We start from the raw sequence: 13,417 nt of genomic DNA, 5'->3' as shown, positions 1-13,417 counted from the left end.
TGTGTTGCTTGTGCATATTTAGGTTGTAGTTTTGTGTTAAGCTTAATAATACACCTGTTTGTTTTGATTTTCACTTCCCTTATGTTACTTTTTAGGAAGTGGAGGAAAAGTTTACAAAACAAAATTCTCTCTTGTGTAATATTAAAAGGATAACTATGATAGTCCTTAGCTCAGAGCTTTATATGCAAACAAAATAAGGTTTAACTTGATGGCAATGCAATATCTTACTCATTTCTTTCTGTAAAATTCCCATGTAGTAGTCAGTGTCACATGGCAAAGAGATCATGAGAATGCAAACATGTATGATAAAATGGCTATTTGGTTAATTCTTTATGTGCAGGTGTGTAACACTAAATGGCTAATATTGAAAAATATTCTTTCTCTCTTACAAAATATATTATTTTTAATTGCATTTCAGTGCCATGAGTCTTGACAAATTTGAAAAAAGCCCTAGGGAAATTCCTCACCCTGAGATACAAAAGGTAAGAAAGAGACAGTTTTCTTCCCTCTTGTGTTTTAGAATACACTATTTATAGAAATAATTGTACTTGTTGTTGCTCAGTTGCAGTGGCAGGACATGATGGTGCAGATTACAGTTCTGTGACATTGCCAAAAAACATTGTGGCTTGAAGTGTCACTTGAAAAGGAAAACAACTTTGATTTTTAAAGGAGTGGAAATAAGATGGCCAGGTCTTTGTCAGAGTGCTAACCATGCTTTTTTTTTTTAAACAGGATTTACTGGTTCTTGAAGAGCAAGAAGTAAGTGTAAACTGATCACTTTGAACTCACAAAACCCCTTCAGCGAATATTAGCTTTGCATTTAGAATAAGTTCCCCTTTATATGTAATTTCTTGTAGCGGTCATTTCTTGTAACAAGAACTGTAATGTGAGGCACTGTGGAGCATGCAAAGCTGAAGATTGTAAGTTCCATTGTGAATACATTTAAGTACATAAATAGAATTTCATCATATGACTCAAAGATAAATTAGTGGAGAAAAATATAAATGTGATATTTGTGTAACACAAGGATAAGGGCCATATATTTTCATAAGTAGGACTTGTATACAAATCCTTAGTGGAAAAATGATAAGAAAAGTACACTTGCTGACCTTTCCTGATTAACACCCTATAGCTCTGTTTTTTTCCTCAGGGCTGCGTAAATTTTAAGTTTGGCGTTCTTTATGCTAAAGATGGTCAACTTACAGATGATGAAATGTTCAGCAATGGTGAGTCAGCACGTTCTTTTCACCTTTTCATTTGGTAATTGAACACATTTGGCTGCCCGAACGTAAAAACAACAGGACTGCATATTGACTCTGTATATTGGCTGTGGAGAAGAGAGATGGCTATTAGTGCTATGCTAATGGTGGATCTTTTCTGTATGCTTCTCCCAGTTGTTTTTCCGACACTGGTGTGATACTGCAAATGCACTTTGAGTAGCTCTGTATATTCCCACTTATGAAATATTGTGCCACCTTTTGGTAGAACCTTTTTTTTCTAGCAGTGTAGCTATGGGGCTCCTGCAGCCCCACCTCTTTCCTCAACATACCCCACAAATTGAGTGTGAGGCTACAAAGGGGGCGAAGTGCCCTCCCATCTCCAGTCTGCCTAACCGCATGCCTGGGTGGATGTGAACCCCTCTGATGTCCTCAGAGGCAGAGTCTTCTCTTCTAAGAGTTAGTTTAGCATTTTCATATAGCAATCCGTCAAAATCATCTAAAGTCAGTAGCGTAGCTGGGGGGAAGCAGGACAGCAGCCACGGCGCCCATTTACTTACTAGGTGCCTTTAAAATTTTTACTCACCTGGTGGTGCTCGGATCTTCAGCAGCACTTTGGCATTGGGTCCTTCACTCGCTCCAGTCTTCGGCGGCATTGTGGTGGCCAGGGGGGCTGTCCTTCAGTGCCGAAGACCGGAGCGAGTGAAGGACCCAATGCCAAAGTGCTGCTGAAGATCCGAGCACCGCCGGGTGAGTACCAGGGGGTGGTGCCTTTTTTTAATCTCTGCTCCCCCTGTTTTTTCCACCTGGCTACGCCACTGTCTAAAGTATCTCTGATTTGTGATTGCTGGTCACTATTTCCAGTACAAGGTGCTCCCATTTGGCACCCAGAGTACTTACAAAATGTCTTTCTGCAGTAGTGACTTATTTAAGGAATCAGGGTATTTTCATTTACCCCTTCTTGGATGATTAGCTGCTAAAGGCAACTGTGCATGAGGACCTGATGAGCCATATAGCCACCAAGACCAAACTTCTCTCAGACCTAGGATTCTTTCTGTCATACTCAAAGGATTCCCTTTAAAGGGGCCATATTAAACTCTGTAGAAGGGAGAGTTTTTCTGCCACACTACAGGTTTCTAAGAATGAGACAGAGTATATTAAAGATTTGAAGTTGTCCTATACAGAGGGGCAAGGTTTCTCATGGGTTTTATGGCAATTACTACCTGTGGACTCTGCACAGCTGAGAATGAGACCCATTCAGCACTGGATGTCCTGGGTCCCCAGCCCAAGTTGGGCCAGCTTTCAATTATTGATTATCATGCCTCACCACCTTATAGTATGTCCAGACTGGTGGTCAAACAGGGCACACCTGAATTACTTGACAGTTTGAGGGCTCTGGTCATCCAAGGAAAGAGCATTGCACTTCAGCATACTGGAACTGGGATTTGACTCTCAAATCATTCGTCTGTATTCTGCAAGGGAAGGTTGTGCACGTAATAACAGACAATACATTGGTGATGTATTATATCGAAAAATGGGAGAGCTTATTCCACCCCCTTGTGTGTGGAGGTGACAAAGTTATGGGATTGGTGTATCTGCCATGACATTCATCCTGTGGTACTACATCTGGCAGGTGAGAACAATGTAGTTGCAGATCACCTGAGCAGAGATGGCTCTCAGATGCACGAGTGGTTCTTAAAGGATAAGCGAGTTCAGACTGTATTTTTGAGGTGGGGTCAGCCAGTTGTGGACTTGTTCATGACGAGACTCAACAGGAAATGCCACTGTTTCTGTTCCAGAATGGGCCGGGACAGTGAGTCCCTATTGGATGCTTTCCTTCTGCACTGCGGGGAAGGGTCTGATGTTTGCCTTTCCCTTGATACAGAAGGCAATAAGGAAGATACTTCAGGACAGGGCATGGGTGATACTCATTGCCCCGGCGTGGCAATGTCAGCAGTGGTTTGCTTATCTCATCTCATTCATGCATCTTCCTCTGTCCTCAGATCTGTCCCAGGAGGAGGATCTTTCATCTGCACCTGCAATCCTTGTACCTGATGGCTTGAGTGACTGGGATTTGACTCTCTATTCTTGAGCAGTTATGTTCTTCATCCGTGCAGGACATACTAGTTAGTTTTAGAAAACAGTCCACTAGAAACTACCACTATCTGACGTGGTCCAGATTTCAGGCATGGATGCATGGGAGGTCTGGTTCCCCTACAGTCTTCTATCCCTTGTGTTCTGGAATACTTAATGTACTTAAAAAATCAAGTGTTGTCTAATTCATTGTTAAAAGTTCATTTGGCAGCCATCTCCACGGATCATACGTTGGTTGATGGTAGATCACTGTTCATGCTTCCAGTAAGAAGTTCATGGAAGGTTTATCAAACTTGTATGCTCCTGTGAGAGATCCTGCCCCTTTGGGGGACCATAATTTGGTTTTGACCATGTAGATAAAACCTCCATTTGAGCCTTTGGCAGAGTGAAAGGCAAATAATAAAATGAACAAAACTGTCTTCATTATTGCCATTACATCAGCCAGGGGAGTGAGTGAGTTGACTGGGGTCATGGCTGATTCACCTTTTTACTTCCTTTAATAGAGACAAGGTAATTCTTAAACCTGATCCTTGGTTCTTGCCTATGGTAGTGGGTATTTTTTCCCCTAAACGACATTCTGATAAAGGGGAATCTGTCTTCCACCAACTGGATGCCCAAAGGGCTCTTGCATATTATTTGGACAGAACTAAGAGTTTTTGTAAAAGTATCTAGACTGTTTTTTATGTATGTCAAGAATAATATGGGGCATATGGTTTCTTCTCAGAATATATCCTGGTGTATTAAACAGTGTATTCAATCTGACCACGTTACATTAGAGCTCTGGCTGCTTCTTTTGCTTGTTTTAGGCAGGTGCCAGATGCTGAGATCTACAAAGCTACAACCTGGACTTTGGTACACACCATCACCGAGCATTATGCTCTGAATTTGGCTTCTAGAGTGGATACTGGGGTTGGCAAGAGGGCTTCAGTCTGTATTCAATTAAGACTATGTTCCTACCTCCATGTTAGTCTCAGTGCCCTTTATCAATTTGTCCCATACGTGGGAATATGCAGACCCACTGAAAGAAGAAATGAAGGTTATTTACCTTTAACTGGAGTTCTTTGAAATGGCTCTGCATATTCACGCTTCTTCCCCTTCTTCCCCTCTCTGTCAGAATCCTGGTCATGTCGTCTCTGGCTTTGTGGAGGAAGCAATTGGGAGGGTGCTCTACCCCATTTATAGCCTCATCTTCAGTATGTTGGGTATGCTGAGGAGAGGGGCAGTGGTGCAGGAGTGCCGCAGTTACACTGCTAGAAGGGTAGGTTCAAAGGGTTCTAGTGCAAGGCACCACAGTGGTGCAATATCCCATAAATAGGAATATGCAGGGACATCTCCAAGAACTCTGGTTTTCTTTACAATAATTCTAAAGATATTTGAAAACTACCTTTTGGGCAGCTGGAAAGGGGCTGGATCCGTTGTTGGTTGTTGTTTTTCCCAGAGTTTGAGATTGTTGTATACCCAAAAGAATACTTTTGATTTCTCACACATTAAATATAATTTCTTTGAATAGTTGTGTTTGTGAGAATTTTCATTTTCATCTGGCTAACAATAATCAGAAAACCCAGACTTTTGGGTTTTGACTTTTTTCTTAATGTGGGCTTTGTATACTTTAAAGTTACACTTGAAAAAAAATTGAGTTTTGTATGATTAAAGCTTTGGCCAGCTTCTGGTGTGTTGGTGCTGTTTTCAGATATTGTCTAATATATTTGTACTCTCAAGTTCGCAAGCCAAATTTGAAATAAAAATATCCATAATTCTTTTAAGAGATTGGAGGAAGTGGGGCTCAGGATCCCAAAGGACCACTTATTTCCCATTTTATTTTCTTGAGGCCTTGCATCATGATGACTGTCCCTGTGCCATCAGAATTAGCAAGAGGGAGTCACTGTTTAGTAAACACATGGTGATCCCTTTTTCTACATGTTCCTCAAGGCTGACAGTGCTGCTTTCACAGAGCTCCCAGGCTTGGGTGATATGAGGAGAATTGACCTCAATTGTGAAATTCTAGTTTCCCACATGGTAGCGTGTTCCTCTACTGTTGAGCCAATGGGTCAGCTCACACATTCCTGTTTCATGTATTAAATTTCTAATATACCCATGCAGATATTTAGAGAATTAGTATAGAAACGGGACACTCACATGAAGAAGCAGTGCTTGCCTGAATATAAGCTGGGGAGTAGGCCCTGTGTTCTGTATTGTGGTTCATACGCAGTTGCATCTGCCATACTGATGAACTGTTTCATACCTAACACTGCTTTTCTCCACTTGTAGAAACTGGAAGTGGCAGCTTTCAAAGATTATTGAATCTTTTGGGTGACACAGTTACACTGAAGGGCTGGACAGGCTACAGAGGAGGTCTGGACACCAAAAGTAAGATTTCAGCTGAAATAACTGGTGACAGGTCTATTGTGGATGTGCTGTTAGTGTGCATGCATATGTACAGAATATAAGAACACTCATATACTGTTTACGTAACAGACAGTAATAGTCCAGTCTGAGAAGCGACCTACTCAGATACTATTTCCTAAACATATTATTAGATACATTTTGCCATTTTTAATCAAATAATAATAATGTTCTTAATAATATTGGTAAATCTTTATCTCCCCACCACTGACACAACCTGATACAGTTTCCACCACTCAGGCTATGTCTGTCATGTCATACTCCTTTCAAAACTTTCTAATACTATTCCTCTGTCATCCTGGGTTGGTTATAGCTAAGCAATGTGAGACACTCCCTTCCTCACAACAGAGCTTGGGATGGGGATATCAGCATGGAGAGGCATCCCCACTGACTATAATAGGAAATAACATATCAGGCACTTCCCCCCACAGCTTTGGCATAGCATACTTCCCTACCATCCCACTCTGCCCCCTGACAGAGCCTAGAATTTGGAGGATTTCCATGATGCAGCCTCAACCTTATTTATTCCTCACAAATTCACATTGTCTGTTTTCTTAGACTGCATCTTTCCTGTCATGAACTGGCCACATATTCTGTGTCATGGTGTTAGCTACAGGTGGTTAAATAGCATAACAACTTCACATACTGTAAAGAAGTCACATTCAGCTCCTTTTTCTCTTAGAGACAAAAATTAGTCTTGTCAGGCACAAATCTCTGCAGGATAGGACCCCTTCGAATTCATGGTGTACTAAAATAAAACTAAACTGGATACGTGTCTTCAGTGGGACTCTGTAGGAGGAGTTCATTATTCAGTCAAAGGCCATGATTGAGAATGTAGATATGCACTGGCTGTCAGCCCCAAACACAGGAGTATATTTTACTGAATTACGGATTTCTTGAATGGAGATTCTACTGATATGTGTCGGTGGCTGCATTTGTTTATGTTCACGATGCATTTTAACTGAGTTGCTGGATACATATCTCCTTTCAGGGTAGGTCCACTGGCAGAAACATTAATGTGACTGCATCACTAGCTTGGGTAGTCCACCTTGTCATAAATATAAAGGGAAGGGTAAACCCCTTTAAAATCCCTCCTGGCCAGAGGAAAAATCCTTTCACCTGTAAAGGGTTAAGAAGCTAAAGGTAACCTCGCTGGCACCTGACCAAAATGACCAATGAGGAGACAAGATACTTTCAAAAGCTGGGAGGAGGTAGAGAAACAAAGGGTCTGTGTTTGTCTGTATGCTGCTTTTGCCGGGGATAGAACAGGAATGGAGTCTTAGAACTTTTAGTAAGTAATCTAGCTAGGTATGTGTTAGATTATGATTTCTTTAAATGGCTGAGAAAGGAACTGTGCTGAATAGAACGACTATTCCTGTTTGTGTGTCTTTTTTGTAACTTAAGGTTTTGCCTAGAAGGATTCTCTATGTTTTGAATCTAATTACCCTGTAAGGTATCTACCATCCTGATTTTACAGAGGGGATTTCTTTACTTTTATTAAAAGTCTTCTTGTAAGAAAACTGAATGCTTTTTCATTGTTCTCAGATCCAAGGGTTTGGGTCTGTGGTCACCTATGCAAATTGGTGAGGATTTTTACCAAACCTTTCCCAAGAAGTGGGGTGCAAGGGTTGGGAGGATTTGGGGGGGAAAGACATGTCCAAACTACGTTTCCCAGTAAACCCAGTTAGAGTTTGGTGGTGGCAGTGGAGATCCAGGGACAAAGGATAAAATTAATTTGTACCTTGGGGAAGTTTTAACCTAAGCTGGTGAAAGTAAGCTTAGGAGGTTTTCATGCAGGTCCCCACATCTGTACCCTAGAGTTCAGAGTGGGGGAGGAACCTTGACACACCTTTATATATAATTTAAATTATGCAGGATGTCAAGATTTTATAATTAACTTTGTCCTGTTTAAAGGCAAGTAAGAAGTATGGATCTGAAAAGAAGGTGCCCTGAGACTGTTCTGTGGCAGGAAATGAAGTTTCCTTTTCTCCTTAGAAATGCAATATTGCATAATCCTACTGAGAGTGGTTTTCTTCCTTTGCAGATGATACAACAGGAATATATTCCATCTACACAGTGTATCAAGGGCATGAGATTATGTTCCATGTTTCAACCATGCTACCATATTCTAAAGAGAACAAGCAGCAAGTATGTGGTTTTCATAGTGATTTTTCTTAGTAAACCACCGCATGTTTAAAAGAAAAGGTTTTTTAGTTTGTCAGTGAAACTTGTTTTTTGAAATGTAAGACTAAAAATCTCTCAATGCTTATGGCATTCAAAATTGTGCCCGATATATAAAATTTTATATCTTTATTGTCAATACACTTCATCGCATTACCTATCTCATAGTTAGTCTTGGAAGGATTATATTTTTATTGATAAAAATGATATACATCGATTTCACTGTACACACACACAGACAAACTGAAAAAATATTTCCATTGATGATCAAAATTTATAGATAAGCAAGGTAAGAAAAATACTGTTTGAGAGCTTATTAGACTTTGATTACTGGACGTTTACTTTGTATTTTGACATATGATGTTGATAAATTTATGTTGTAATGGTCAAAAAGCTTTAATTTTTTGAATCTCAACGTCTGTCATTAAATGATAATTTGGTCACAGAGACCCCCTTGGGACTGTCACCTAATGTGTTGAAATTACCTCTGAGCCTGTTTATCCTGCCAGCTTGGGACTTCCAGAACCCTGTCTTGTTGAGCCAGACACACTAGCCTGCTGCAACACAGACGCAAGGTCTGGTGCACGCCCTCAAAGCTGCAGACTTAGGTAACCTGCTGAGCTGTTTTCAGTTATCTCCAGCACCCAGACACCCAGTTCGCAATGGGATCCAAACCCCAAATAAATTGATTTTACTTTGTATAAAGCTTATACAGGGTAAATTCATAAATCGTCCGTCCTCTATAACCCTGATAGAGAGAGATGCACAGCTGTTTGCTCCCCCAGGTATTAATATATATTCCTCCTATTTGTATGCATGTATCATTCTTGTATCTGAAGCTAGAAATATGAAGTATGAGTTTGTTAATAAACAAAAGTGATTTTATTAAGTATAAAAAGTAGGATTTAAGTGATTTCAAGTAATAACAGACAGAATAAAGTAAGTCACCAAACAAAATAAAGCAAAAACACGCAAGTCTAAGCCTAATACATTAAGAAACTGATTACAGATAATATCTCACTCTCAGAGATGTTCCAATAAGCTTCTTTTACAGACTACCTCCTTTCCCCTGATACAGTCCTCGTTAGTTCCAGCAGACATCTCAGTTGGTAACCAGGGGTTTTCTCATGACTGGCAGCCCCCTTTGTCCTGCTCCACCCCCTTTTATAGCTTTGGCACAAGGTAGGAATCTTTCGTCTCTTTGGGTCCCCACCCCTCCTTCTAAATGGAAGAGTACCAGATTTAAGATGGATTTCATTATGAGGTGACATGGTCACATGTCACTGTAAGACCCCTACTCTCCATTCCCCATGGGCTGGTCCACACGTACACAGGATGGCTTGCAGGTAAATAACCTTTACAACCAATTGTCCTAGTCAATGTGAGCCATCAAGATTCTAAACCACCATTAATGGCCCACACTTTGCTTAATTACAGTAGGACCTCAGAGTTATACTTCATATTTCTAGCTTCAGATACAAGAATGATACATGCATCCAAAAAGGAGAAATATATTTAGTAGTTTATAACCTTTGTTATGATACCTTAGAAGAGACCTTTTGCATAAAGCTTATTCTAGTTACATCATATTCACGCTCATAGGAATATTTCCATAAAGCACATGGAGTGCAACGTCACAAGCATGATCTAGTAATTCGATGAAAGGACTAAAAATCAGCATATCTGGTTTCTGTGCTCAGGTTTGCCACCAGTTTGTTATTTGACCTTGGGCAAATCTCTATCTCTCTCTTCATTCATGAATTACCCTAGTTGTCCTCTTACTGGATAAGAAGTTGCCACGCCAATTTGTGGCATCAGAACACCTTAATCTCTCTGTGCCTCAATTTTCCTATCTGTAAAATGAAGATAATATTTTATTCCTTACTTGTCGCAGAAGAGTCCTGTAAAGTTTAATTGATTAGTGGTGGTAAAGTTTTCTAAGGCACTTAATACTTCTAATGATCTCTCTTACCTAATTGTTACCACCACAAAAGACACTAAAGAAAGGAAAACAGCCAATGGGTATGGTAGCTCCATCCTTCAAAGACTTTTGTTACTTGCTAGAATTATTAGCTGCAGTATTCAGTCAGTGCTGGCTGTTTTTGAATTCATTTCTTAGTTGTGCTTAGGCAGACTCTTACCAGAATATTTGTGATGGTGATGCTGCTTTTATGTACAATCAGAAATTTCAAGAGAGAGAGGAAACTTAATTTACAGGAAACACTGGTATAATTGCCTCAAATAACGTTGACACCTCTCACAGTCCAGGATTAGCAGTTCCTTTGACTCCTCACTCAGTCTATGTTTGGGCACCCCGTTTCAAGTGAGAGGCCCAGCACCTGCACTTCTCTCAAAGTGGAATCTTTCTATTTACCTGACTCTTAGACTGGCTCTCCATGTTGCTGTACCCTTGTTTCTCAATCATGTTTCCTCAGCAATTTTAATGAATTTGCCTTTGAAATGCTGTGATCAGTAGGTAAACATACTGACTCTGAACAGCTTCTTCCAAACAAAGTTTTATATCCATGGTTACATAGCAATCAGAGAGAAAAGTGATAAAACAACAAAAGGACAGCGAACGTATTGTCTTACCTAAAGCTTAATATTTCTTCAAAAGACAGGTAGGTCTAGCTTATCCCAGGTACCTTTCTGGTTCTGGGGACTGTTTCCTTCTGCTTTTCTGCAGACCCTGACGTTCCCTTGCTGTGCATCAGGGCTGCTCTTCTTAACAGTTCTCAAGTTCTTTGTTTAAGGTTTCCTGTCTAAAGGACCCTGTCCCTGTCCTAAAGTAGAGGACAGTTATGCCTCACTTAGAGACGTAACAAAAAAAAGGTCTTGACCCCGGTATTGCTGGAGAGCTATATAAAGCCATTAACTTTGGTTTCTGTAGACCAAAAACAGATCCGATAAAGTTGACTTAATTCTTAGCTGTCATTAAGCAACTGAGTGACTATCAGAAGTACACACAATATTCTAACATTAATACAAATATTTCTCACAGTCTTCAAAACACCATTTCTGATGCCTAAAACCTGGCCAACTCCACATACTTTATAATTGCTTCCAATACCCACTCTTTAGTAATAAGGTTTTAGCTAGAACTAGGTGAAATGTTTTGACTGAAACTTTTTTGGCAAAAAGTGGAGCTTTGGTGACACCAAAACTTTTAATGAATTCATGACAAATTTGCCAAATTGTTTCAATAACACCTTGTCCCAAATAAACAAAATATTTTGTTTTGATATTTTCAAAATGAAACATTTTAAATTTTTTGGTTCAAAATTACTTTTCAAACTTTCCAATTAAAAAAACAAAAACTATCAAATGTTTTAAATGGTTTTGTTGAAATTAAATGTTTTGTTTGACCTAAACAATTTTTGTATTTTTCGGAATTGCCAGAGAACTGAAAAATCCATTATTCACTGAGCTCTAACTGTAGTACTTTTCGTATCTTCACACAAAATGATAATTCTCAAACCCCCTGCCTAATGGGTGTTGGCATCTTTTCATCTGCGAAAGATGGTGGGAATTGCAGGCTATGAAGTACATGGTTTGCAATGTCTCATGTGACTGAATAGGCCAATCCGAGATTTGCATGATCTTTGGCAGTTATTGCAAATGTAAGTATCTTGGTTGGGAGCTGCTTGCTTCCTCTGGGCTCTTTTCTCCTCAAACTGTAGGAGCCAGCTCTTGTCATGGACTTTGATACCCTGATGGAGATGATGGTGCCACTTGTTACGATAACTTGCCAACATTTCCCATTTGTCAGGATCAATTCCAAATTCCTTCATATCTCGCTTGCATGCGTCTTTATTGCGAAGCTTGGGATGTCCTGTTGTTCTTGTTCCCTCTGATAGCTCCCCATATAGCATGTCCTTCCAACCTACTCAGATGGCCCAGTCAGCGCAGTCGTCTTTGCTTGAGCAGGGCTGTCACAGTTGGTAAATTTGCCCTTTGAAGAACCTCTGCGTTGGTGACTTTATCTTGCCATTTGTTGTTGAGTATGCAGGGTAAACAACGTAGGTGGAAACTGTTCACCCTTTTCTCCTGATGAGCATAAGTTGTCCGTGTTTCCCCACCATACATGAGTGTTGAGGACGCAAGCTTGGTACGGTAGCATTTTGGTTTTGATGATAAGCTTTGAGTTGTTCCATGCTCTTTTAGTTAGTCTGCTAAAGGTGGTGACAGCCTTTCCAATGCAAACAATTAGTTCTTCATCCAGGTAGAGGTTGGTGGTCACTGTAGAACCTAAATAGCTGAACTTTTGGATTACTTCTAGCTGATTTGCATTTAAGGTAATTGAAGGATCTTGTGGAACGCCCTGTCCTAATACAACCGTATTTTTGATGCTGATGGTGAGAGCAAATGCCTGACGGGTACTTGAAAGGCAGTCCATGAGTTCTTGTAATAGATCTTCCCGGTCCCGGATGACTGGAAAAAGGCTAATGTAGTGCCAATCTTTAAAAAAGGGAAGAAGGAAGATCCTGGGAACTACAGGCCAGTCAGCCTCACCTCAGTCCCTGGAAAAATCATGGAGCAGGTCCTCAAAGAATCAATCCTGAAGCACTTGCATGAGAGGAAAGTGATCAGGAACAGCCAGCATGGATTCACCAAGGGAAGGTCATGCCTGACTAATCTAATCGCCTTTTATGATGAGATTACTGGTTCTGTGGATGAAGGGAAAGCAGTGGATGTATTGTTTCTTGACTTTAGCAAAGCTTTTGACACGGTCTCCCATAGTATTCTTGTCAGCAAGTTAAGGAAGTATGGGCTGGATGAATGCACTATAAGGTGGGTAGAAAGCTGGCTAAATTGTCGGGCTCAACGGGTAGTGATCAATGGCTCCATGTCTAGTTGGCAGCCGGTATCAAGTGGAGTGCCCCAAGGGTCAGTCCTGGGGCCGGTTTTATTCAATATCTTCATAAATGATCTGGAGGATGGTGTGGATTGCACTCTCAGCAAATTTGCGGATGATACTAAACTGGGAGGAGTGGTAGATACGCTGGAGGGGAGGGATAGGATACAGAAGGACCTAGACCAATTGGAAGATTGGGCCAAAAGGAATCTGATGAGGTTCAATAAGGATAAGTGCAGGGTCCTGCACTTAGGACGGAAGAACCCAATGCACAGCTACAGACTAGGGACCGAATGGCTAGGCAGCAGTTCTGCGGAAAAGGACCTAGGGGTGACAGTGGACGAGAAGCTGGATATGAGTCAGCAGTGTGCCCTTGTTGCCAAGAAGGCCAATGGCATTTTGGGATGTATAAGTAGGGGCATAGCAAGCAGATCGAGGGACGTGATCGTTCCCCTCTATTCGACATTGGTGAGGCCTCATCTGGAGTACTGTGTCCAGTTTTGGGCCCCACACTACAAGAAGGATGTGGATAAATTGGAGAGAGTCCAGCGAAGGGCAACAAAAATGATTAGGGGACTGGAACACATGAGTTATGAGGAGAGGCTGAGGGAGCTGGGATTGTTTAGCCTGCAGAAGAGAAGAATGAGGGGGGATTTGATAGCTGCTT

At 40.8% G+C, this 13,417-nt stretch overlaps 1 protein-coding gene across 3 annotated transcripts in view; it reads left to right on the top strand.

The window, feature by feature from the left end:
- The window catches only part of GARNL3 (GTPase activating Rap/RanGAP domain like 3), a 203,210-nt gene that overhangs the window by 93,251 nt on the left and 96,542 nt on the right, over positions 1 to 13,417 (top strand). For 2 of the 3 annotated variants that reach the window (XM_084649927.1, XM_084649928.1), the window contains 5 exons: positions 419 to 482; positions 733 to 759; positions 1,151 to 1,226; positions 5,580 to 5,678; positions 7,759 to 7,862. In XM_084649927.1, coding sequence (XP_084506053.1) covers positions 419 to 482; positions 733 to 759; positions 1,151 to 1,226; positions 5,580 to 5,678; positions 7,759 to 7,862 — 370 coding nt within the window. Of the gene's footprint in view, positions 1 to 418; positions 483 to 732; positions 760 to 1,132; positions 1,227 to 5,579; positions 5,679 to 7,758; positions 7,863 to 13,417 lie in introns of all 3 variants that reach the window. The other variant, XM_084649926.1, reaches the window with a different exon arrangement.

Source organism: Lepidochelys olivacea (assembly GCF_965140295.1).
Source record: "Lepidochelys olivacea isolate rLepOli2 genome assembly, chromosome: 16".
Taxonomy (NCBI): Eukaryota; Metazoa; Chordata; order Testudines; family Cheloniidae; genus Lepidochelys; species Lepidochelys olivacea.
Note: the sequence above shows the minus strand (reverse complement) of the source record. Positions and strands in the feature narration are given on the sequence as shown.